This window comes from Chiloscyllium plagiosum, unplaced genomic scaffold (assembly GCF_037043375.1).
Source record: "Chiloscyllium plagiosum isolate Xiang-an unplaced genomic scaffold, Cpla_swu_hap1 HiC_scaffold_17, whole genome shotgun sequence".
Classification (NCBI taxonomy): domain Eukaryota; kingdom Metazoa; phylum Chordata; class Chondrichthyes; order Orectolobiformes; family Hemiscylliidae; genus Chiloscyllium; species Chiloscyllium plagiosum.
In genome coordinates this window covers 13654490-13680518 of record NW_028270155.1, presented here as the reverse complement: position 1 = coordinate 13680518, position 26029 = coordinate 13654490, and the positions used below count along the sequence as shown (strand labels likewise).

Here is a 26029-nt window from a genome sequence, read left to right as displayed (position 1 = left end):
CCTGCTATTTGCAGTAGACACATTTTCTTACAGAGTGTGTCACACTGTTGAAAACTCAATCCAGCCTAAATTGCACATCAATACAGAATAAAGCAAGCGGGGAACACAGTTGACAAGGAAGCAAGGAAAAAAAAAGAGTATGAGAATAATTTTTTTTTTTAAATTGAGAAGACAATCATGTGCTTCATATGATATAGGATTTTCAAGATGAATTTTATAGGTGACAATGCCTTTAAAAGGCAGCCCCAAAAAACTTCCCCAGAATTTTCTTTACCTAAGAGATTTTGAATGCTATATCATCAAATCCATTAACCCACTTAGATTTATCACTGCGTCCCTGGATGAAGGTGAATCCCAGGGGTTAGAACAACCTAGCAGATAAGCCATCCTTAACGTTCTTGATGCCATTCTCCGAAGATGATGAAATAACAAAATGGAAAGTACACATATACATCCTGGAGAATAGTCTACTCAAGCATATATTAGTGAAGGAAATAATTTATTATCTCTTTTTATAATTATCAATTCATTACATGTACTTGTTTAAGCCACACATACTCTGCTGAGGTTTCACATCAGTCCACAGCATGAGATCATAACAAACACTGTGGCAACATCAGAAAAAGCTCAACTTAATTAGCTGCTAGCTTATTAAGGCACTAGCATGGCAAATTAAAAATGAAGAATATGAGAAGACTGAACATAAATTAAACACTGAAGTAAACAATTAAAATGTCAGGTGAAACACTAACCTAAAACAGGGTTTTAGACTTGATCAAAATATTGGTGTCTAATCAATTAAAGATAGAACAAGGAAATGAATCAGTAAAGCTCATAGTTTACTAGTGGCATATTTTGCCATGAGATATTTCTCCATACTTGTAAAGGGATCATCAATGTCGAAATCAACCTTAAACAAAGGCTTCTGGCCTAGAGCTACATAAGCCACAATAATACAAAGCTGTGCAGTGAGGCCCCAGATAGTGAATGTCTTGTGTAAATTCCGGTCCTTAAACGTGAAGAAGTGCACCAACATGCCCGTGTCATAAGGAGTTGAAGAGTGCTCTTCCGACTTTAAGAAGTAGTACAATGGTAGGACAAACACATCGCTCACTTCATCAGCATTGGGCTGTGGTTGAAATGTATCTCCAATAAACGCCACCACCGGCGTGACCAGAATGCCATCCTATGGGAGGGAATGAATGCAAAGCAAACATTAGGATAAAATGGAACACACAATAGAGCTGTCATAAAGGCTGACTTGAGTCATAGAGTCAGAGAGGTGTACAGCATGGAAACAGATCCTTCGGTCCAACCTGTCCATGCCGACCAGATATCCCAACCCAATCTAGTCCCATCTGCCAGCACCCGGCCCATATCCCTCCAAACCCTTCCTATTCATATACCCATCCAAATGTCTCTTAAATGTTGCAATTGTACCAGCCTCCACATCCTCTGGCAGCTCATTCCATACACATACCATCCTCTATGTGAAAATGTTGCCCCTTACGTCTCTTTTATATCTTTCCCCTCTCACCCTAAACCTATGCCCTCTAGTTCTGGACTCCCCAACCCCAGGGAAAAGACTTTGCCTATTTATTCTATACATGCCCCTCATAATTTGGTAAACCTCTATAAGGTCACCCCTCAGCCTCCGACGCTCCAGGGAAAACAGCCCTAGCCTGTTCAGCCTCTGCCTGAAGCTCAGATCTTCCAACCCTGGCAACATCCTTGTAAATCTTTTCTGAACCCTTTCAAGTTTCACAACATCTTTCCAATAGGAAGGAGACCAGAATTGCACGCAATATTCCAACAGTGGCCTAAACAATGTCCTGTACAGCCACAACATGACCTCCCAACTCCTGTACTCAATACTCTGACCAATAAAAGGAAAGCATACCAAACGCCTTCTTCACTATCCTATCTACCTGCGACTCCACTTTCAAGGAGCTATGAACCTGCACTCCAAGGTCTCTTTGTTCAGCAACACTGTCTAGGACCTTACCATTAAGTGTATAAGTCCTGCTAAGATTTGCTTTCCCAAAATGCAGCACCTCACATTTATCTGAAATAAACTCTATTTGCCACTTCTCAGCCCATTGGCCCATCTGGTCCAGAACCTGTTGTAATCTGAGGTAACCCTCTTCGCTGTCCACTACACCTCCAATTTTGGTGTCATCTGCAAACTTACTAACTGTACGTCTTATGCTTGCATCCAAATCATTCATGTAAATGACAAAAGGTAGAGGGCCCAGCACCGATCCTTGTGGCACTCTACTGGTCACAGGCCTCCAGTCTGAAAAACAACCCTCCACCACCACCCTCTGTCTTCTACCTTTGAGCCAGTTCTGTATTCAAATGGCTAGTTCTCCCTGTATTCCATGAGGTCTAAGCTTGCTAATCAGTCTCCCATGGGGGAACCTTGTCGAATGCCTTACTGAAGTCCATATAGATCACATCTACTGCTCTACCCTCATCAATAGGTTTGACAGTGGGAGATTTATAGTGAAATTAATGTGTAAACCATTTGGTAACACTTCCAGGATTTAATTTCCATATTTTGAAAAAGTCAATCATGAGGAATTATTACTTCTAAAAATGGCAACTTAAGCATAGAAAGAGTTCTTTATTTAAGCTTATTCTGACAGATGTTCTGCAATAGCTAATTAAGCACAGACTTAGAGAATCACCATATAGCAGTTTGCAGTATTAGCCTTCTATTCCCCTCCATCCTTTCTCAGTTCCACTACCCCACCTGAAATCTCTATACTCAGGCTTCTACACGGTATCTTTGCCATCCCAACAGGGAAGTGGACACTCCCAGATGTTCTTTCTTTCCCTGCAGGAGAAGTATCTGGCCTCCAAAATGGGAACCGGGACACAACAAACACAACACCCAATCCTGAATGATTGCATGAAATACCTTGGTACAAGTGTATCAATATGCTGCATCCTCAAACCCTGCCCACCGTTTACAAGTCAGGTATGTGGCAGAATACCTGCCTGGATGAGTACAACTCCAACAACACTCAAGAAGCTCAGCTCCATCCAGGACAAAACAGCCCAATTGACTGATGCCACATGCACATTCATTCCTAACACTCAGTAGAAGCAGTATGTGCCATCAACAAGATGCACTGTATTAATTCATCAAAGTCTCTTAGACGGCATCTCCGCACCGTCTAGGAGGACAAGGGCAGCAGATACATCGGAATACCACCCCCTGTAACTTCCATCCAAGCCAATCACCACTCTTACATGGAAATACATCAGCATTCCTTCAGTATTTCTGGGTCAAACTCCTGGAACTACCTTCTTAACATCATTCTGGATCTACTATAGACTGCAGTAGTTAAAAAAAGGCGAACGATTTCCTGGGAAAATAGGGATTGACAATAAATGCTGGACCAGCCAGGAAGCCTACACCTCATGAATGATCTGTAAAAAAAGGTGATTAGGTACTGACTTGATTTGAGTCCTCTGCCACCGCAGGAATTGCAAAACCTGCACCCACATCTCCCCATTCACCTCCATCCAAGGCCCAAAAGGAGCCTTCCACATCCACCAAAGTTTCACCAGCACATCCACCAACATCATTTATTGTATCAGTTACTCCCAATGCGGTCTCCTCTACATTGGGGAGACTGGACGCCTTCTCGCAGATCGCTTCAGGGAACATCTCCAGGACACCCATACCAATCAATCCACCACCCCTTGGCCGAATAGTTCAACATCCCCCCCCCACCACCCCAACTCTGCTGAGGACATGCAGGTCTTGGGCCTCCTCCACCACCATTCTCTCACCACCCAACACCTGGAGGAAGAACACCTCATCTTCCGCCTCGGAACACTTCAACCACAGGGCATCAATGTGGACTTCACCAGTTTCCTCATTTCCCCTCCCCCCGCCTTACCCCAGTTCCAACCTGCCAGCTCAGCACCATCGTCATGACCTGTCCTACCTGCCAATCTTTCTTTCCACCTATCCACTCCACTTTCCTCTCTGACCTATCACCTTCATCCCCACCTCCATTTACCTATTGTACTCTTAGCTACTTTCTCCCCAGCCCCACCCCCCCTCCCATATATCTCTCCACCCCGGAGGCTCCCCGCCTCATTCGTGATGAAGGGCTTTTGCCCGAAATGTCGATTTTCCTGCTTCTCAGATGCTGCCTGACCTGCTGTGCTTTTCCAGCACCACTCTAATCTTGAGTCCTCGATAACCTACTGCTGACAACTGACTGAAGAAATAACTGTGGTCATGTACCTTGTTTATGATAGGGACTAGTTTGCAGATTACTTCCACCTGATCCGAGGGGAGGCCGATTTCTTCTTGGGCTTCACGAAGAGCAGTATCTATCTCACTCATATCCTTCAAGTCTTGTTTCCCACCAGGAAAGCAAACCTCTCCACGGCTGCTGAGCAACTTTAAAACCAAAATCACGGTTTAGTGAGAAATACTACCGAGCATAGTTGAATTATGAGAATGTCTCTCTACAATGTAAAGAAATTTTATTGCAGATTTTCACCTACAGTTTAAGGTTTTGGATTACAGCACTGGTCTCAAATCCCTCCTTGTGTTAGACACATGGTCAGCCATGCAATTTCTTTCTGTCATTCTTCACCCAAAGTCACTGGCTCATGCTGGGGTTCAGTTCCTTTCAGTGCCTTGGCTGAGAGGCTATTCTTTTAAATCTGAACTGTGAGCTTACAAGGTGAAGCAACCTCAATTATGCCCTCTACCAGTATTCATTCCTGTTGACTTTCAGTTAAGAGTAGCTTGATAGAGAAACAGTCATTGATTTACCTCAGCCTGATAGTCACTGAGATCAGAAGATTAGACAGTTGCTACCCATTCCTGAGTGGCTGTTTCATCATCCCAGGAGTAAAGTGGAATTGTTCTGGTGACTGTGACTCCACTTCTTTGGAATGTCATGGTGCAGTGGCAATGCCTGTACCAATGAGCTAGAGAACATGGGTTCAAATCTCATCTGCCCCAGAGGTGTGTCATACTACGTCGAAACAGGTTGACTAAAAACTAAAAAAAGTTGACTCCATTCTATAGCAAGCAACCATTACCTCACCTGCATCATGAGAATATTGGCACATTGATTTATTAGCAATTGCAGAAGTAAAATCTCAGAAACGTTAACACCTCACTAAGTTTGCTCTGTCATTCAAGTAGATCATGGCCAATAGGAAACATATGTCTAATTATCCACTTTCTATCCATAATCCTATATTCTTACTCAAAAAGAAAAAAAAGGAGACTTATGAAAGGTTCTGGAAACAGAAGACAGAGCCCATGAAGAATACAGAGGACCCTCGATTATCTGGCATTCAGTTATCCAAACATCGGATTATCCGGCAAGATTGCAAGGTCCCGATGCCCGGCTAAACGATGTTATCCAGCATTCAATTATCAGAAGTTGATTAATTATGAAATATTGCCCACCTGTGTCCTTCAGATAATTGAGGTTCCGCTGTACGATAGCAGAAAATAACTAAAACAAGGAATTGAATCCCAAGGTGTTTTATACATAAAAAGGACCAAGAGGGTAGTTAGAGAAAGGGTAGGTCCACTTAAGAAGAAAGGAGGAAATTTATGATGGAGCAGGAGGCAGTGGGTGAGATCCTTAACATCGGATCTCACAAAGAAGAAGGACATGGTGGGTGGTGAGTCACGGGAAGCGATTGTTGATTTTCTAGGACATGTTAACATAAAAAAGATGTTGGGTATTTTGAAAAGCATTAAGGTAGTCAAATCCCCAGTACCCAATGGGATCTACCCCAGACTGCTGAGAGAGGCAGGCAATGAAACTGGTGGGAACTTGTACAAAATATTTGTATGCTTTTTAGTCATAGGAGAGGTCCCAGGATTAGTAAGGAGACCAAAAGTTATGGGCAGAATGTAGGGGAATAGAGTTGAGAATCATATCAGCCATGATCAAAGGGGAGAGCAGACTCAATGGGCTAAATGGTCTAATTCAGCTGCTACATCTTATTGTTTTATGGGATTATTTATGGAATGGTAGAAAAGCAGGAGGCTGTAAGAACACAGCAAGCCAGGCAGCATCAGGTGGTGAAGAAGTCAATGTTTCGGGTATAACCCTTCTTCAGGACCTTTTTGACTGAATGGTATTCTGCTACTACTGAGTACGTAATCTTTTATGTCTTCTTTCTGTTTCTTATGCAAATGATATTCCAATACTTTTAAAATTTCTCAGGCATGTCACTTCAGAGCTAAAAGAATTATACAACTCACCAGAGAAATTTTAAAATAACATTCTATTTCAAAGCTTTTAATATACTAGTCTACACATTGCCCTCTTTGTTGTTTATAAATAGTAGCTATTTACCTACAGCTTGCAGATTAAGATAATCTCTATCTGTGTTCCAGCATTCAATTTTTAAAAATATTATTTAGCTTTCAAAAATAACTGAACACCACATCTTTTATCTTGATCTAATTTGCATGACTATAACTATGAATCAGAGTAGGATTAGTTTTGATTATTAATCACTGTGAAGACTGCACAGTAAAAACAATATTGCTGTAATTTTAGCAGGTAATTATTGGGTTTTTTTCATTCATGGGATGAGGACATTGCTAGCTAGGCTAGCAATTAGTCCCCATCCCTAATTGGCCAGAGGGCAGTTAACAGTAGGAACAAATTACTGCAGATGCTGGAGTCTGAATTGAAAATACCAAATGCTGGCGATCACAATGGCTCAGGTAGCATCCATGGAGAGAAAGCAAAGTAAGGTTTCAAGGCTTGATGACACTTCGTCAGAACTGAAGTGAATTGTGAAGGTGTGTCTAAGGAAAGGAATGGGTTCCCTTACTTTTAGTTTTGTCGGCTACATTCGGTTACTGTCTCTCCACCACCACCTCCACGCGGCCCAAATCCCCACCCCAGAGGGACTGTCCATTCTTTCCAATCTGGCAGTTCGACACACCATTGTTCTGCGATCCCACATTCTGATCACTGAATCTGAACTATCGGCATCCTTTCTCCCCAAGCAATCCAACCCTACTTCCCTTCACCTGTTGCATAAATGCTGTTTCCTCTACACATTACTTCAGCTCTAATGAAGAGTCTTGTAGACTCAAAATGTTAGCTTGCTTTTTCTCCATGGATGCTGCCTGACCCGCAGTTAAGTCTGAACCACACTGTTGTGGGTCTGGAGTCACATGTAGGCCAGACCAGGTAAGGATGGCAGTTTTAATTCCCTAAAGGACATTAGTGAGACAGATAGGGTTTTACTAGGACAATGGAGTCATGGTCACCATTAGACTATTAATTCCAGACTTTTATTCTAATCATTGAATTCAAATTCCACCCTGAAATGTTATGGATGCACTGAATGAGAGCTGCACTATTGGACATGTTAAACTAAGGCCTCATCTGACCTCTCTTGAGGTTCTAAAATATGCCATTGTCAGGTAACAGCCAGCAAGCCTATCAGATATGCATGTGTAGACCAAGAAGCATATAAAATTATGTGAAGCATAACTGTAACTGTAAGAACATTTCCTCATTGGCAAGTGTGTCTAAGACCAGAGGGCACATGTTTAAGGTGAGGAGTAAGTACTTCAAAGGGGATCTGAGGAAACCATTTTTCAGCCAGAGAGTGGTAGAAATACGGAACATGCTGCATGAGAGGGTAGTGGAAACAGGTACTCTCACAATATTTAAGAAATATCTGGACAGGCAATTATAATGCCGGGACATATCTGCATTTGGGCAGAAACTTGGCACCACCTGTGCACAACTTATTAGTTATCTTTGGTTGCATTGGGAAGGACCTTTTTTATTAAAACACATTGAGATTTGATACTACTGAATGCTTTCCTCAGCTATTTCAGAGTACAGTTAAGAGTCAATCCTATTTGTATGTAGACCATTTCATGTAAGGATGGCCCATTCTTTCATGGACATTTGGGTGAACGAATCAGACTTAATGCTCAATCGGAGAACTTTATGACCATTTGTTTATTTCTAACTTAGTTTGAAAGATGAGTTCAATTTTTCCTTTTCCTCTGGTAAGATTTGAACTTGCATTCCGTGGATTATTACTTGAGGCTTCAATTGTTGTTAATTGAATACTATTAACCTTACACGGCTGTACAAATTTACTGAGACACTCTTCCCTCGCCTTACCATGCCAGATCTCACAACATTCTCCTCTGCCTTCTATCTAGGGGAGATGATGACACAGTAGCACTGTCACTGGACTGTTTATCCTCTGGGGAAATGAGTTCAAATCTCACCACGGCAATTGGCAGAATTTGAATACAATGCAAGTCAATCTCAGTGACCATGTGACAATGACAACAATCACTGATTCTTGTAAAAACTCACCTGGTTCACCAATATCCTTTAGAGAAGACAGTCTGCTGTCCTAACCAGGTCTGGCCCACATATGACACCAGACACACAGCATTGCCCTCTGAAATGGCCGAGCATAAACAGTTAGCAATAATCAACATATGATGGCCTTGTTAATCTGTGAATTCAATAGGTGAAGCTCCCCGTTCTGATACAAATTAAGAAGAACACCCCTGTAGTCTCCCATTTCTCAGTACTGTACCTTCATGGATCTAACTGTAAGCAGTACATGCAGCTCCTCATTTTTTATTAACAGGGGTACCAGCACTGACGCTCTGGGAAGAGTCAAGTCTGAGTACTTATTTCCTACATCATATGTCTTCAGCACATGCTTGACCTTCTCTTTAATTGATCTAATAAGAAACAAAAGAAGGAACATCACACGCAGCTCCAGTTTGAAGACTTGCAACAGCGTTTGCTGATACTGCCTTTAGATGTTGCAATCTGCCTCAGATTTGTGACTTGGCACCTTAAAGATGAAAATGGGTCAAGGAAAAAAAAGTAAAGTTTATCTCCTACTTGGTTCCAGCGACAGCCATGTTTTAATTCAAGGTCAGAATTATATTATAAAGTGTGGAGTAATGTTTCCAATCAAAGAATCACAGAATTTTAGAATCCATACAGTGAGGGGAAGCAGGTTGTTCGGCCCATTGAGTTCACACTAACCCTCTGAAGAGGATCCCAACCAGTCCCATTCCCCCTACTCTATTCCTGTAACCCTGCATTTCCCATGGCTAGCCCACCTAGCCTGCCAGTCTCTGGAACACAATGGAAAACTTAGCATGGTTACTTCACCTAATCTGCACATTTTTGGATTGTGGAAGGAAACCAGAATATCCAGGGGAAACCCACGCAGACACAAGGAGAATTTGCAAACTCCACACAGACAGTCGACCAAGGCTGGCATTGAAGGCCTGTTTCTATGACGAATGAGTCTATATCTGCATTTGGGCAGAAATTTGACACCACCAGTACACAACTTTTTTATCTCTGGTTGCATTGGGAAGGACCTTTTATTGGAACACATTGAGATTTGATACAATGAATGCCTTCCTCAATTTCAGAGTATAGTGAAGAGTCAATCCAATTGGTATGGGATTCCACACATATGTAGGCCTTTTCATGTAAGGATGGCCCATTACTTCATGGACATTTGGGTGAACCAATCAGACTTACCGTGCAATCTGAGAACTTTATGACCTTTTTTTATTTCTAACTTATTGAGGTCATGACAAATTGCCATAGTGACAGGTGCATTAGTCAGGGGTGGGTATCAGGTAGAGGAATGGGTCTGAGTGGGTTAATCTGCGGAGGGTTGGTGTGGACTTGTTGGGCCAAGGGCCTGTTTCTATACTGTAGGGAACCTAATCTAATCTAAAGATGATTTCAATTTTTTCTACTCCTCTGGTAAGATTTGAACTTGCATTCTGTGGATTATTAGTTGAGGCTTCAATTATAATTAGTTGAATACTATAAACCTTACACGGCTGTACAACTTTACTGAGACACTCTTCCCTCGCCTTACCATGCCAGATCTCACAACATTCTCCTCTGCCTTCTATCTAGGGGAGATGATGACACAGTAGCACTGTCACTGGACTGTTTATCCTCTGGGGAAATGAGTTGGTAGAATTGGTAGAATTTGAATTCAATGCAAGTCAATCTCAGTGACCATGTGACAATGACAACAATCACTGATTCTTGTAAAAACTCACCTGGTTCACCAATATCCTTTAGAGAAGACAGTCTGCTGTCCTAACCAGGTCTGGTCCACATATGACACCAGACGCACAGCATTGCCCTCTGAAATGGCCGAGCATAAACAGTTAGCAATAATCAACATATGTTGGCCTTGTTAATCTGCGAATTCAATAGGTGAAGCTCCCCGTTCTGATACAAACTAAGATGAACACCCCCTGTAGTCTCCCATTTCTCAGTACTGTACCTTCATGGATCTGACTGTGAGCAGTACATGCAGCTCCTCATTTTTTATTAACAAGGGTACCAGCAATGGCACTGTAAGGCAGCAATGCTAATCACTGAGCCACCACGCTGCTCATTCACTGACAAAAGTTGTTTAGTTATTTTAGAGATGACATTCAGTTAAACATTAACACAAAAGTTCACAAACATAAACTGGACAAGGAAAAATCCTAAAGTGTGAGCCAAGTATGTTCAGCTGGACAGAAACCTGTGCTTTCATAACCACAACATTAACTTGGAGAGATGATGTGGAGGAGCCGGTGTTGGACTGGGGTGGACAAAGTTAAAAATCACACAGATTAAAGTCCAACAGGTTTATTTGGAAGCACTTGCACTATAATCTGGTACTGTGTGATTTTTCACTTGCAGAGAGGATGTTTAGCTAATTGATCCAAAATGCACACACTCTGATTAAATCAATCATTTATCCTCAAATAAACTCCTGAGTTAATTACAGCATTACAATCACCCTGCAGCTTTCCAGTATTGAAAAGATAGTGCGGCTGCAGTTTTGGCATTCCTTGCATTTTCTCCTGCAGAAATATTGATATAATTTTCAAAGATTTGAACTAAAATGAACTAAAATCTCCTAGAATTTGAATTTTACAGAATTTTTTCTTACACTGAAGTAATGACCCCACCATTAAGTCTTTTTTGACTGAATATCATTACAAACCAATGACAAGATGCAAATTATCAGTTACCATGCAGCAGTGGCAACAACTGCAGAATGCTCAAAAACAAAAACAATATACACTATAAATAAGTAGTTATCAGAGAATGTTGTCAAACTAACTGGGGCTTGTACCACATCAGTATCACAGTGCTACTTTTACAAGTAGCTCAAATGTCATGCATAAAGTAGCGAGAGTACCTTTTACATCACTTCAAGAATCACAAGAAGCCCACAGTAAGGAGCACATCTCCACACTCAGTAATAACCACCCTCACCAACAACCAGTTGCCATTTTCAAGTTTTTGCAACTGTACCCTGAAATTGTGCAAGTGTTTAATGTGGCTCAGTGATTAGCATCCTTGCCTTTCAGTCTGAAAGCTGCGGATTCATGTTCCACTCCAGTGACTATAACATACAATCTTGTCCCGGTATTTCAGGGTCATTTTGAAGGAGCACCACATTGACAGAGGTGCTGTCATTTGCATGAGACTTTAAACCAAGACCCCATTTGCCTTCTAAGGCAACATTTCTCCACAGGTATGATGTCAGGTGGGGAACAAACAGGCCACACACAAGTGACAGTCTGCAGACTCGGCTATGTAATGTTAAAGGGCTCCATACAGTGCAACAAGCTGGCTGGACACAGTAAACACAAGTAAGAGGGAGCTCTTAGAATAGTGATAAAAGAAGATATAAATCTACTTGAAGAGAGAGAGAATTTTACCTTGTGTCCTCATCAACATTTATTTCTTCCCCGTCACCACAAAAATCAGACATCATGCTTATTATCTTACTGCTGTTCATGGAAGTTTGCTGTGTACAAAATTAATTCTGCGTTCCCAATTACTGCAACATCAATGAGGATGTGAAAGCTTCCGTATACATGTAAGTCTTTCTTTAATCATCATTTGAATAGCACAATGACAACAATTTGACTGTTCCGGTGCAATCATTTCCCAGTTAATATGAAAATTTCCTTCTTTTGAAATGGGGTGGTTTCCAAAGCATTTGCAGCTTCAAGTGGCAGTACCACTTTGAATCAGCATTAGGTCACAAATAAAATCTTTCTAAGTATACAATATCATTTTGTTATTAAGGTGTGGAAGTGTCCTGTACCTTTAAAAGAGTAGAGGACTTGGCAAGCACTCAGAGGGCTGGAGACTTTACAATGTAACATTTGGTTCAGAACAGTTAGCACAGGTTGAGTTGCTATGAGACAAAAACAAATTTGAATTTGGCCAATCAGTTTAAATTATACCCCGAAAATACCAAATTCTAATCAAGTTTGAATCGAGTATATTAACAATCTTAAAAGCCAATGACACAATCTGATGCTTTGGGGGTATAAGACTCGGAAAAATGTAAAGACTATCTGAAAAATAGCTCTCTTAAAGGTACCTTTATTGATCAGTAACCTGTGAAGCAGAATCTCCAAGCAGAAGAAAAAATGACAGGTGGGACTAGATTGGGTTGGGATATTAGATTAGATTAGATTAGATTACTTTACAGTGTGGAAACAGGACCTTCGGCCCAACAAGTCCACACCGACCCGCCGAAGCGCAAACCACCCATACCCCTACATTTACCTCTTACCTAACACTACGGACAATTTTAGCATGGCCAATTCACCTGACCTGCACATCTTTGGACCGTGGGAGGAAACCGGAGCATCCGGAGGAAACCCACGCAGTCACGGGGAGAATGTGCAAACTCCACACAGTCAGTCGCCTGAGGCGGGAATTGAACCCGGGTCTCTGGTCAGTATGGACGGGTTGGACTGAAGGGTCTGTTTCCATGCTGTACATCTCTATGACAGGAATACAGAGAAGAACTGAAAGATAAGAAGTTTTGTCGGACTAGTATTATAGAAGGGAAAGGTAAAGGTTAGGTTTGAGGATGGAGTTGTAAATAGTTGTTAGTTAATTATCCTGTTATAGTTTAAGAAATAAAGTTGTTAATTTTTACTTTAAATAGTTCTTGGCCTCTTGAATTTCCTCAGATTACTGCATGGGATAAATCTTTTCTGTATTGCTGGGTTAAATTGAGTAGGAGGGTTTAACCCATGTCGTAACAATTTCAATTCCTCCAATTAAGTGGAGATTTTGTAACTACTATCATATATAGGTGGGGGGGTCACACTTGGAGCAAATTAGGATACAACACCTGACTGAAGTCATTTCTGCAGATGGGAAGTTGATCACAAGAACACTGGAAGAGCTGTGCCTGAGAGGTGAGAAAATATCAGTGAGGGCTTCAGAAGCAAATGGGTTAAAGTGAGAATGGGTTGGGAGACAAGTGATGTTTTGGAAGCAAGTGTTTTCACTGAGGCTCAAACAGGTCAGTGATCTAAAGCTGCTTGTGATCGTGGTCAGTGAGATGGAATTGAGGAGGGGGTCAGTATTTGTGAAAAGGACTTAAAGACAATGGCAGTGAAGACTCCCCAAGCCCATACTTTGCCTATGTCTTGCTTTCACACATCATCTTTCTCATGCTTCTAAAACATCCAGTATCTTTCCCTCCATTCCCTTTATACTGCAACTTTCTTTTGGAATTCTTCATGTACTGTCTTTCCTCTCATCATAATTGACGTTCTGCAAAAGAAATAAGCCTCGGCAGGACCCAGTAATACTGGGTAGAATTCATTTCTTAATGGACAATATCTGTCAGAAACATCCAGGGTCTAATGGTTTGAGAAATAAAATTTAAAAAGAGTCTAAATGCAGAGTGAATATAGCACAATCTCTGGGATTTTAGTAATGCTCTTGGTGAAGTTTCAACATTATATAAACATGAATGATGAAAAACCCAGCGTTACAGTTATAGAATTTCTGTTTATAAATTTGAACTGTTAGATAAGGGAAGTTTGAGCTATTTAACACTGAAAATGAAATACTTGTGATTATAGCTCTATCACTGTGTAACAGTTTAGAGAGAATTATGAGCAATATTGGGCAAGAAATTTATTGTCACAACATGGAATTACATTAAAAGCAAAATACTGCAGATGTTGGAAATCTGGAATTAAAACAGCAAGTTCCAAAACTCAGCAGGGCTGTAGAGGGAGAACAATAGTTAACATTTCAAGTTCAATTTGACTATTCTGAGCTATGTTAATGTACATTCAGTATTTTCAAAGAGGTTTGGTACCAAACCACCCATGAACAACAGTGATCCCTGTGATTAAAATTAACATACACACAATGCATTTATATAAAATAGGTTGAATATTAGCAGGCTGCATACCCTTAGTTTTTACTCCATTGAATTTAGACGATTAAGAGGAACTAACTGAGGTCGTTGAAATAATAGAATGAAATAAAGCATAGATACAGAAGGGCAAGCACCCTACTGAAGAAAAATCTGCTATGGACCAGACCAAAAGCCTCCTTAATATAGTACAGAGATAGCCGAGACCCTAACTTTTATATTTATTTAAAGGCAAACAGAAGGTGCTGTGTTCCAGATGTGATTTGATTGGATCACCACTAGGCTGTAATCAAAAGTCACTTTATTCCTACAACACAATTACAATACAGAAAAAAAGAAGAATTGGCATAATTTTAATGCTCTTGAAATACCTATCAAGATAATATATGATTTTACCATTAATTATCAACTGTTCCGATATATGCAATATCCCATAAGCAACCCTTTGGCAAAAATTCAATTCTGTAAAACAGCTCTGGTTCTCATGTGCTGCCTCTCTTCAATCCAGAAGAAATAATCTGCCTCTTTGGAGTTTTAAGAGGAAACCTCTCGCCTAAGACTTCACTCTAGCAGCTTGGATCTCAGGATTTTAGCTCAACAGCAAGCAGAGATCTTCAACTAATTGAAAGCAAAACCAAAAATCTTACTGGATCTGACTGAGGCCTGAACCTGTCCATTCACGATGCCTTGTCATTTAAAAATACACCTAGGGAGAATTCACAAGCTGTTTACCAACTTCCTGTCTGAAGCAGATATTCCAGCACCACTGTGGTAATATCTCTCTTCAAGAGAAACAGCACAGAACACATCTCTCTTAAGGGCACAGTACCGTCTCAAGTGACAACAAATAGAAGAGCAAAGCTAATTTAGATCATTAAATAATCATAAATGTCCTACAAACATATAAATAACAAAGGGAAATCAGGATGGTAATAGCACCACTAAAGGTTACGTGCAATAAATTCAGAGGTAATGGCAAAAAGACAGAGTAGTGTCTTGATCTCAGTATTTATGAGGGAGAATAACAAAGTGGACGTGACATTAAAGCATAGAAACATTATAGAAAATAGGTGCACGATTAGCCAATTCTGTTCTTCAAGCCTGCATTACTATTCAATATGATCATAGCTGATCATGCAATTTCAGTATCCCACTTTTTCTCCATACCTCTCGATCCCTTTAACCACAACGGCCATGTCCAGCTTCCCCTTGGATGGAATCAAGATGTGAAGACCTACAAGATAGGTGGGGTAGAAGATGCAGTTTGGGGGAAATTTTATGAAGATTGGTGGAGAAAACTTTGACGACATATTCTGTTTATGTGCTATAAATATAATGTAACTAAACCAGCAGGATTACATACACACATTAGAGAAATGAGGGAAATGTAGCAGGATCATTATTAAATACATATAAATTCATAACTAAATAGTACTAAAAGACTACAGTCAAGAGTGTGGTGCTGGAAAAGTTCAGCAGGTCAGGCAACATCCGAGGAGCACAAAAATGGTGAATTCCTGATAAAGGGCTTTTTGCCTGAAATATCAATTTTTGTACTCCTCGGATGTTGCCTGACCTGCTGTGCTTTTCCAGCATTGCACTCTCGACTCTAACCTCCAGCATCTGTAGTCCTCACTTTTGTCCAAAAGACTAGTCAACTAAGCAGTTCCTATATTAAAAAAGGGAATAGAATACATGCAGGAAAATATAACTGATTAATTCAACATCAGCAGTGGGGAAGATAATGCAATCTTTATTCAAAGATTTCATGCAAAAGAGAAACATCTGGAATGTGAAGATGCAATCTTGTCAACATGCATTTCAGAAGCACTTCTCCACTAGACAGGCTAATGGAAAGCTGCAACTCCTTCTGTCAAAAAGCTGCAGCTGCTTCGTCATTAGAAATTTCAGGATGGAGGATCACCAATTTTTGTTGATTCAGGGTATCAGGGAAATGAAGCACATCAGGTAAACCAAGTTGATAGACAGATTAGCCATGATTTGACTGAATGAAAAGATTCGAGGAGCTGAATGATCTGTCAATTACTTCGATTTCAGGATGTATCGGTACACTACTATATTTTTCATTACTGTACGCCGTTATGGCAATCTATGTTCAGACTGCATTATCATCATGGTTTTAGGACCAGTATTTCTAATGCTCCAAACACAAATTTGATATTTCTTCAGCACTGTTCATGCACAAGAAAGCCAATTACCACTGATTAGCAAATGTGTCTCTCAAAAGTCCTAAACTATTTCATTGCCCTGTGCTATGATGATTTTCTCTCACCCATCTCTTCCACAATTCCCATTGCCTCCAAGACTTTTTATGCAAAAATTCACTGTTTGATCTGCAAATCATACTACTAATGCTAAGTGAAGAAATTGGACGACTTGGCAGAAATGTTACTATCACTCCTCAGTGCATTCCTGGTTCTCAAGTGTTTTACATAATAAAACACTTTGTTTCTCCATTCTGCCTCATGCTTGCTTTCTGCAGGCTAGAACAATGTAAGGACACAACACGTACTTGTTTGGCCCATCAAGCCTGCTCTGCCATTCAATATGACCACAGCTGATCTCAGGCTTCAATTCCATTTTCAACCTTGCTCCCTTGATTCCCTGAGAAGCTAAGTATCTGTCAATCACACCCTTAAATGCATTCAACCAGACAGTATCCACAAACTTCAGGGTAAAACAAAATTTAAAGATACATTGTACTCTATGCAAAGCTAAAGAATTCCTGGTTTATTAAGCCACCCAGCATGATGTTTTATTAGTACAATCACATCAATCAAGGGAAGTGTTGATTGCTCATGAGATAACAGCAGATCTTTTTTAAGTACATAAGAAAGACATTGCTGCAGTTTGTTCCACTTTCAAAATGACTACTCTCTTCTTTCAGGCCACAGCACCACAAAGAATTCACAATACTTCATGTGGGACTAAAGGACAGCAGCAGCACACTCGTGTTAAGTACTTTGTAAATTAGTCACGCAACGTTGTAAGTTAGTGGGTGGCACGGTGGTTAGCACTGCTGCCTCACAGCGCTAGAGACCCGGGTTCAATTCCTGTCTCAGGCGACTCTCTGTGTGGAGTTTGCACATTCTCCCAGTGTCTGCGTGGGTTTGCTCCGGTTTCCTCCCACAATCCAAAAATGTGCAGGTTAGGTGAATTGGCCATGCTAAATTGCCCGTAGTGTTAGGTGAATGGGTAAATGTAGGGGAATGGGTTGCGCCTCGGCGGGTCGGTGTGGACTTGTTGGGCAGAAGGGCCTGTTTCCACACTGTAAGTAATCTAATCTACTCTGTTGCTGCAAACTGAGGATTGGTTAAATGCTCCAACGAGTTGCATTGGCTTGAACTACAATATTAGCAGAGCCGAATCAAATTTCCTCTTAACAAAGCATAAAGTCAGAAGTCACACAACACCGCGTTATAGTCCAACAGGTAGAACAGAATATCCTTTATTGTCACATGTACTCCAGTACAACATACAGTTTTTACAATGGCTGCCTATAATGGAGGAATAAAAGGAAAAGCAGTAGCATTCCTTACAATGTCTGCAAAATAAGTTAGAAATAAGATAGTTATAAAGATAGTTAAAAGATTGACATTGCAGTCTGGTAAAGAATTTTGAATAGACATTATATTGCAGCAGCATTACAGCAGCTCAATGAGCATGTGATCTGACCGCCCATGCCAGTCTGCTGCACTAAGGTAAGTTGCGTTGCTCTCGGACTCGCTTTCCCTCGCACTGCACCGGGGTTTGCTTCCCCTCATGCTGTTTGGGACTGCTAAAAAGAGAGAAAAAAAGAAAAGAGAAAGAACAGGCATAGCAGAAGAGCTCCAAATGGAGCTCTTCAAAGGCCGGTAACACCCAGGTCCTGAATAATCGAATGTCACCGTCAGATTGGTTTTTTTTTGCAAAACATCCACCTCCAATGTCCTGCATTGGATTTGCACCATGCTCCTGTGAAGACAGTGCCTGTCAACTCGGGTACTCTGAGAACAACATCCAGAAAAGCTTTCACCAGAATAAAGGCCATAAAGATAGGTTTCATTTAGCATTCACTGTCTTCTTGTCTCGCAGTGTTTCTGAAACCACTGGCTCTCTCATTCCATCCCGATTCCTCTGAGGGGCCTCACCAGGTAACAACAAATAGAGTCATAGAGATGTACAGCATGCAAACAGACCCTTCGGCCCTATTTATTCATGCAGACCAGATATCCTCACTAATCTAGTCCCGTTTGTCAACATTTCAGCAAGGCAGCCTTTGTGTGGAGCCGCAGAAAATGGGGGAGATACTAAACAAGTATTTTGCATCACTATTTACTGTGGAAAAGGATATGGAAGATATAGAATGTAGGGAAATAGATGGTGACATCTTTAAAAATGAACATATTACAGAGGAGGAAGTGCTGGATGTCTTGAAATGCAAAAAAGTGGATAAATCCCCAGGACCTGATCAGGTGTATCCTAGAACTCTGTGGGAAGCTAGAGAAGTGATTGCTGGGCCTCATGCTGAGATATTCGTCTCATTGAGAGTCACAGGTGAGGTGCTGGAAGACTGGAGGTTGGCTAACGTGGTGCTGTTTAAGAAAGGTGGTAATGTCAAGCCAGGGAACTATAGACCAGGGAGCCTGACCTCAGTGGTGGGCAAGTTGTTGGAGGGAATCCTGAGGGATATGTTCACGTATTTGGAAAGGCAAGAACTGATTAGGGATAGTCAACATGGCTTTGTGCATGGGAAATCATGTCTCACAAAATTGATTGAGTTTTTTGAAGAAGTAACAATGAGGATTGATGAGGGCAGAGCGGTAGATGTGATCTAAATGGACATCAGTAAGGCATTTGACAAGGTTCCCCATGGGAGAATGGTTAGCAAGGTTAGATCTCATGGAATACAGTGAGAACTCGCCATTTGGATACAGAACTGGCTCAAAGGTAGAAGACAGAGAGTGGTGGTGGAGGGTTGTTTTTCAGACTGGAGGCCTGTGACCAGTGGAGTGCCACATGGATCAATACTGGGTCCACTACTTTTCATCATTTATATAAATTATTTGGATGTGAGCATAACAGGTACAGTTAGTAAGTTTGCAGATGACACCAAAATTGGAGGTGTAGTGGACAGTGAAGAAGATTACTTCAGATTACAACAGGATCTTGATCAAATGGGCCAATGGGCTGAGAAGTGGCAGATGGAGTTTAATTCAGATAAATGCGAGGTGCTGCACTTTAGGAAAGCAAATCTTCAAAGGTCTTGGTCAGGTCCACGGCCCCCAACAACCCACCCTCCCCTCCTGGCACCTTCCCTTGCCACCGAAGGAATTGCAAAATCTTCTGCCCAGCCCCACCCTCCTCCCATTTATCTCTCCACCCCAGATGCTCCCTGCCTTATTCCTGATGAAGGGCTTTTTCCCGAAGTGTCGATGTTCCTGCTCCTCGGATGCTGCCTGACCTGCTGTGCTTTTCCAGCACCACTCAAATCTTGACTCTGATCTCCAGGATTGCAGCCCTCACTTTCGCCTTATACACTTAATGGTAAGGTCCTAGTGTTGCTGAACAAAGAGACATTGGAGTGCAGGTTCTTGGCTCCTTGAAAATGGAGTTGCAGGTAGATAGAATAGTGAAGAAGGTATGCTTTCCTTTATTGGTCACAGTACTGAGTACGGGAGGTCATGTTGTGGCTGTACAGGACATTTGTTAGACCACTGTTGGAATACTGCATGCAATTCTGGTTTCTTTCCTATCGGAAAGATGTTGTGAAACTTGAAAGGATTCAGAAAAGACTTACAAGGATGGTGCTAAAAGGTATTTGGTTAGGTAGATGAATAGGAAGGGTTTGGAGGGATATGGGCCGGGTGCTGGCAAGTGAGACTAGATTGGGTTGGGATATCTGGTCAACATGTACAGGCTGGACCGAAGGGTTTGTTTCCGTGCTGTAAATCTTTATGACTCGGCCCATATCTCTCTAAACCCTTCCTATTCGTATGTCCATCCGGGTGCATCTTAAATGTTGTAACTGTACCAGCCTCCAACACTTCTTCTGGCAGCTCATTCCATATGTGCACACCCTCTGCATGAAAACGTTGCTCCATAAGACCCTTTTACATTTTTCCCTTCTCACCCTAAACCTATGCTGTCTAGTTCTGGACTCCCCCACCTCAGGGAAAAAACCTTGTCTATTTACCTATCCATGTCCCTCATGATTTTATAAACCTCTATAAGATCAGCACTCAGCCTCCGACACCCCAGGGAAAACAGCCCCAGCCTATTCAACCTCTACCGATAGCTCACATCCTCATAAGCTTTCAGTACAACGAATGAACACATTGGACTGTAACCTGGTGTGGTATGACTTTGTGCAGCCCAGTCCAACACCGGCACCTCCACATCATGGCAAATAAAGATGATGTATTTGCCCTCGCTGAGATGAACATAGCGATGGTTGAGAATCACCTAGCCCTTAAATGTTCCAAAGATAGAATAGAATCGCTACACTATGGAAAAAAGCCATTTGGGCCAACAAATCCACAACGACCCTCCAATGATCATCCCATTCAGATTCATGTTCAAATTCAGCGGGTGAGAATCATGCCAATAAGCACACGACCAAACCACCAGTGATTTCTCCTCCATCCCCTGAACACTCGCTGGACCCACTGGACTCCAGCTCCACCCACTGGGCTCCAGAACCTCCTCCGGGACTCCAGCTCCACCCCCGGGACCCCAGCTCCGCCCCCCTGGACCCCAGCCCCGCCCCCCTGGACCCCAGCTCCGCCCCCGGGACCCTAGCTCCGCCCCCCTGGACCCCAGCCCCGCCCCCCGGACCCCAGCCCCGCCCCCGGGACCCCAGCCTCGCCCCCCTGGACCCCAGCCCCGCCCCCCTGGACCCCAGCCCCGCCCCCCGGGTCTCCCTGACATCCTGGCAGGCCGTTACCAGGGTGACCAGGCCCTGGCCTTCCCGCCTGTTCCTCCTTTCATTCGGTTGCCTCGTCCGCCGCCTCCTGCCGAATTCCTGGGCTCTGGTCCCGCACTTCCCCCCCCACTACACCCCAGTGAAACCTGCCGCGGCTTTATATCAGGAAACATGAGAGAGACCTTCCCTGTTGCTCCATGCTGCCGCCGAGCCTCCTTCCGCATGGATCAACGACCATCAAACGGAGACCGCGCTGCAGGAACTAACGTCCCAAAGCAGCGTCACCTTGCGTCTCGTAATACTTCTCGTACTTCCACTAACCTCCCGATGTACCGCCACCTGGCGTCTCGGAGTACTTCCACTAACCTCCCGAGCTACCGCCACCTGGCGTCTCGGAGTACTTCCACTAACCTCCCGAGCTACCGCCGCCTGGCGTCTCGGAGTACATCCGCTAACCTCCCGATGTACCGCCACCTGGCGTCTCGGAGTACTTCCACTAACCTCCCAATGTACCGCCACCTGGCGAATCGGAGTATTTCCACCAACCTCGACAAGCAGCGCCTCCTCGCATCTTGGTGTACTTTTACTAAAGCTCCCCTTGCAGCGCCACCTCGCATCTCCGAGTACTTCCACCAACCTCCCAAACAGTGCCACCTGGCGCCTCGGAGTACTTCCACTAACTTCCCGATGTAGCGTCTTGAAGCAGTGCCGCCAACCTCCCCGAGCAGCGCCACCTGGCCTCCCGGCTGAGCTACTTCATCACACTAATTTTGATCTACCACGTTAAATGTATATTGTTATGCAAACAAGCCAGTCCTTAATTGGAAAAGAGTGCCCTCAATGACTTTACAGCTGGTAGAGTAGCTTTTGAAATGTAACAATTGTTGCAAAGTTGGGAATGCAACAACCAATTTGCAGGAAGCAAGCTGCCAAAAATAGCAGGTGATCTAATTTACTGATGCTGGTTCAGAAAATAATTACTGCCAGCCAGCAATCTTCTGAAATATAGGCATTGGGTCTTTCATCATCCACCTGTAAATATTTTCCAATCAACATGCTTGGACATGTTACAATGCCTTCTCGCACAACGCTTCAAACATGCAGGTCCTGGGCCTCCTCCACCACTCGATGCCTGGAGAAAGAACATCTCTCTTCTGCCTCAAAACTCTTCAACCCCATGGCATCAATGTGGACTTCACCAGTTTCCTCATTTCCCCTCACCCCACCTTACCCCAGTGAAAACCTTCCAGCTCAGCACCATCCTCATAACCTGTCCCACCTGTCAACCTTCCTTCCCACCTATCCGCTCCACCCTCCTCTCCGACTTTGCCTTTACCCCCAGCCCCAGCCACCTATTGCACTCTCAGCTACCTTCTCCCCAGCCCCACCCCCCTCCCATTTATCTCTCCACCCCGAAGTTCTCAGCCTCATTCCTGATGAAGGGTTTTTGCCCAAAATGTCAATTTTCCTGCTCCTCGGATGCTGCCTGACCTGCTGTGCTTTCCCAGCACCACTCTAATCTTGACTTTAATCTCCAGCATCTGCAGTACCCACTTTCACCATGTTATGTCACACTACTAGTTCACGTAACACTACCAGTGCATCACTGTCACGAGGGGCCTCTGTTTAACATCTGTCCTGAAAAGTGACACCGGAATGGATTTCAGCCTTTGTGCATTAGATGTACTCTCACCTCTGAAAAATTCGGAGATAGTTTGGATTCCAACCCTCATACCTGTCCAGTGTTTTCAGTGGAAAATCTAGGCTGAGTGAGGGTGTCCTATACTGGCTAACCTGTAATCTTAAGGTTGAGGCTTTGAACCAAGGCCTTGCCTTCTCTCTCAGGTGGATGTAAGACACATTCAGGTGGATGTAAGACTCCATTCTAAGAATAGCAACATATTTGTCAACAATTCAGTGAATTACAATTGGCTGACACCAGAAGATCGACCATTAATCAAATTGCAGCTTGTGCAATTACCCTGTCGAAATGTGTGGTATTGGGAAAGCACAGCAAGTCAGGAAGCATCCAAGGAGCCGACGAATTATCCTGTGCCAACTTTGGCTATTACATCTCTCTACGCTGGAATAGCTTTTTGTTATTCACTCAAGGGACAAGGGCATGCCTGGCTGAACTAGCATTTATTGCCCATTCCTAGTTGCCCTTGAGAACATGGTGGTGATCTGTCTTCTGCTGCAGTCCACATGCTGTGGTGGACCCAAGATGCCATGAGGGAGCGAATTCCAAGATTTTGACAGCAACGCTGAAGGAACGGTGATAGAGTGGCGTGGAAGGGAACTTGCAGTTGGTAACGTGCCCATTTATCTGCTTCCTTTCTAGATGGAAGAAGTTATGGGTTTGGAAGGTGCTGTCCAAGGATCTTTGAAGAATTTCTACAGTGCATCTTGTCGATAGTCCATACTGCTGCTACTGAGCATTGGTGACGGAGGGAGTGGATGTTTGTGGATAATACTATCTGTCCATTTGAAAAACAGAATAGCAAATATGCATGTTCTCTGCCCAGATTTCAGGCCTGGGTACATTAACTCGTTAAGACTCAGTTTTTGCTGATAGTTCTACTTTTTCGGTTTTAATAGTCTTTTTATTCATTCATGGGATAGGTGGGTTTGGACTTAATTTACTGACCGTCCCTATTGCTCTGGAGAAGATTGTGATGCACTACCTTCTTGAACCATGTTAAAAATCACACAACACCAGGTTATAGTCCAACAGGTTTAATTGGAAGCACACTCGCTTTTAGAGCGACGCTCCTTCATCAGGTGATGAAGAAGCGTCACTCCGAAAGCTAGTGGACTTCCAATTAAACCAGTTGGACTATAACCTGGTGTTATGTGATTTTTAACTTTGTACACCCCAGTCCAACACCGGCATCTCCAAATCATTCTTGAATCATGGCAGCCCTTTCTTGGGAATCATTTTCTTTTGCAGCTTCTCCTGTGGGTCTGTTTCCATGCTGTACACCTCTGTGACTCAGTGCGTCTACATTGTCTCTGTCACTGTGCAGAGTGCTCACAGCACTCAATCTGAGCAGTCAGCTGAAGCCAAAGGCCACCATCTACACTTTCCACTCTTACTTACCTGTCACCTCAGCACTGGTGACCAGAAATATCTCACTGACACACTGTGAAAGGAGCTTGACAGGGGAGACATTGAGATTGTTCACCCCGCCAGTCAGGGATTCTAAAGCAGGAGGGGACAATCATGAAGAGCTGAGATGAGGAGAAATTACATTGAGTCAAAGGTCTGTTAACCATTGGAATCTCTACTCCATAGGATAGTGAATGCTCCATTGTTGAGCACGCCTAACGCTGAGAGAGGCAGGATTTTGGTCTTTCAGGGAATCACAGGATTTGGGGAGTGAGTTGGATAAGTGGAGTTGAGGCCCAAGGTGGGTCATGATTGAATTTAGTAGCGCAGCAGGCTTAATTAACTGAATGGTCCAATCCTGTTTCTTTTTCTTGTGTTCTGCTTTGCTCTTTATTCCCATCCTTGGAGGCCAGTTATTCAATGTGCTCCTGACTTAAAGAATTCTTTTCCTTCACTGACTCAGCTCTGACTCTCCCTGTGTTCAACATGGTCTGCCAAAACAAACAAAATTCCATCACTAGACTTGTAGACACCTCTATAAAATTTTCTCCATTTCCAATTCAATATTCTACTTTTGTATCATGTGTCTTGAAATTTTGGGTTGCATTTCTGAGTGCTTGGATTGTAAAGGGGTCAGCATTTTGACTCAATTGCCTTGTCTGACCTAACTTCGATCCATAAGCTGTATCAATGCCAGGCAACAAAGCAAGTCATGGCAAAGCACCACAGATGCTAACCCTCTGAAACAAAACACAGACCTGCGCCTCAGTCCCTCCTAATTCTATTCAACAATAATGGAGACAAGATTTGAGAGTTGGAAGGGCCTTGCATGTTCATCTCAAAAGAGACCAGGCCTCAGTTTAATACCTTAGTCAACTGATGTGCAGCACCCCTGACAATGCAGCACTCTCTCACTGATAACTTAGGTCTATTGGTAATCGAGTGTCGGAGAACTCAGTCTTCCAAATTCAGGGTCGAGAGATTGACCCACTTGACTCAGGCTGAAACCTACATTCTAAAATGCAATCAAAATGATCAGACAATTCCATTTTTAACACTGAATTCACACTTTGCTATGACATCTGATGGCAAAGGAAACGTTTTGAGGACTGGGAGAATGAAAAACCTGTTTGCCTTCAGGACTCGGTGGAACAGTCACAGGTTGGAGGTGAATGGGAGTGAGAGGCCCCCTCTGCTGGACAGTCTGCAGTAAAACTGGTTACAAGGGAAAGGAGCCAGAAGGACCAGGACTTCTCAACTTGATAAGATTCGAAGGAAATGAATGCACAGAAAGAGGCCATTTGGCCCATTGTGTCCGTGCCGGACAAAAATAGAGTTATTCAGCCAAATCCCACTTTGAGCTCTCGTCTTGTATGTTACAGACCTTCAAGTGAACACCCAAATTCAGGTTTCTACCTCTACCAGAGAGTCCCAAGGCCAAACCATCTTCTGCTGTCACATCACACCCCAAGGTAGCTTCAATGACACCAACAGCCCAACTGCCAGTTTCCACCTCTTGGCATTTGACACTCGCCTGGCTGATTTACAAATATAAGAATTGAGAGCAGGAGTGTTCACTTTCAGCCCCTCAAGCCAGCTGTGCCATTTGATCTGATTGTTCCCTCCACTTCACTTTTGCGCCTACCCCTCTAACTCACTCACTGATTAAGAATCTAATAAACTCTGCCTTAGAAATATTAAAGGACCCTACTTCCAATACTCTCTGGGCAAAAGAA

The 26029-nt window shown here is 42.9% G+C and overlaps 1 protein-coding gene across 2 annotated transcripts; it reads right to left on the bottom strand.

Annotated features, from left to right (window-relative positions):
* Positions 1-482: 482 nt before the first annotated feature.
* Positions 483-21503, bottom strand: nudt7 (nudix (nucleoside diphosphate linked moiety X)-type motif 7). Of its 2 annotated transcripts, none has more exons than XM_087995707.1 (4): positions 21367-21503; positions 8596-8746; positions 4268-4426; positions 483-1186 (listed from the first exon to the last, which is right to left on the bottom strand). In XM_087995707.1, the coding sequence occupies exons 1-4, from the start codon at positions 21420-21422 to the stop codon at positions 833-835; spliced, it is 720 nt and encodes a 239-aa protein (XP_087851833.1). In that variant the 5' UTR covers positions 21423-21503; the 3' UTR covers positions 483-832. The 2 variants fall into 2 exon arrangements, with proteins under 2 accessions (XP_087851833.1, XP_087851834.1); XM_087995708.1 differs by lacking the exon at positions 21367-21503 and adding an exon at positions 14907-15025.
* Between the last annotated feature and the right edge of the window lie 4526 nt (positions 21504-26029).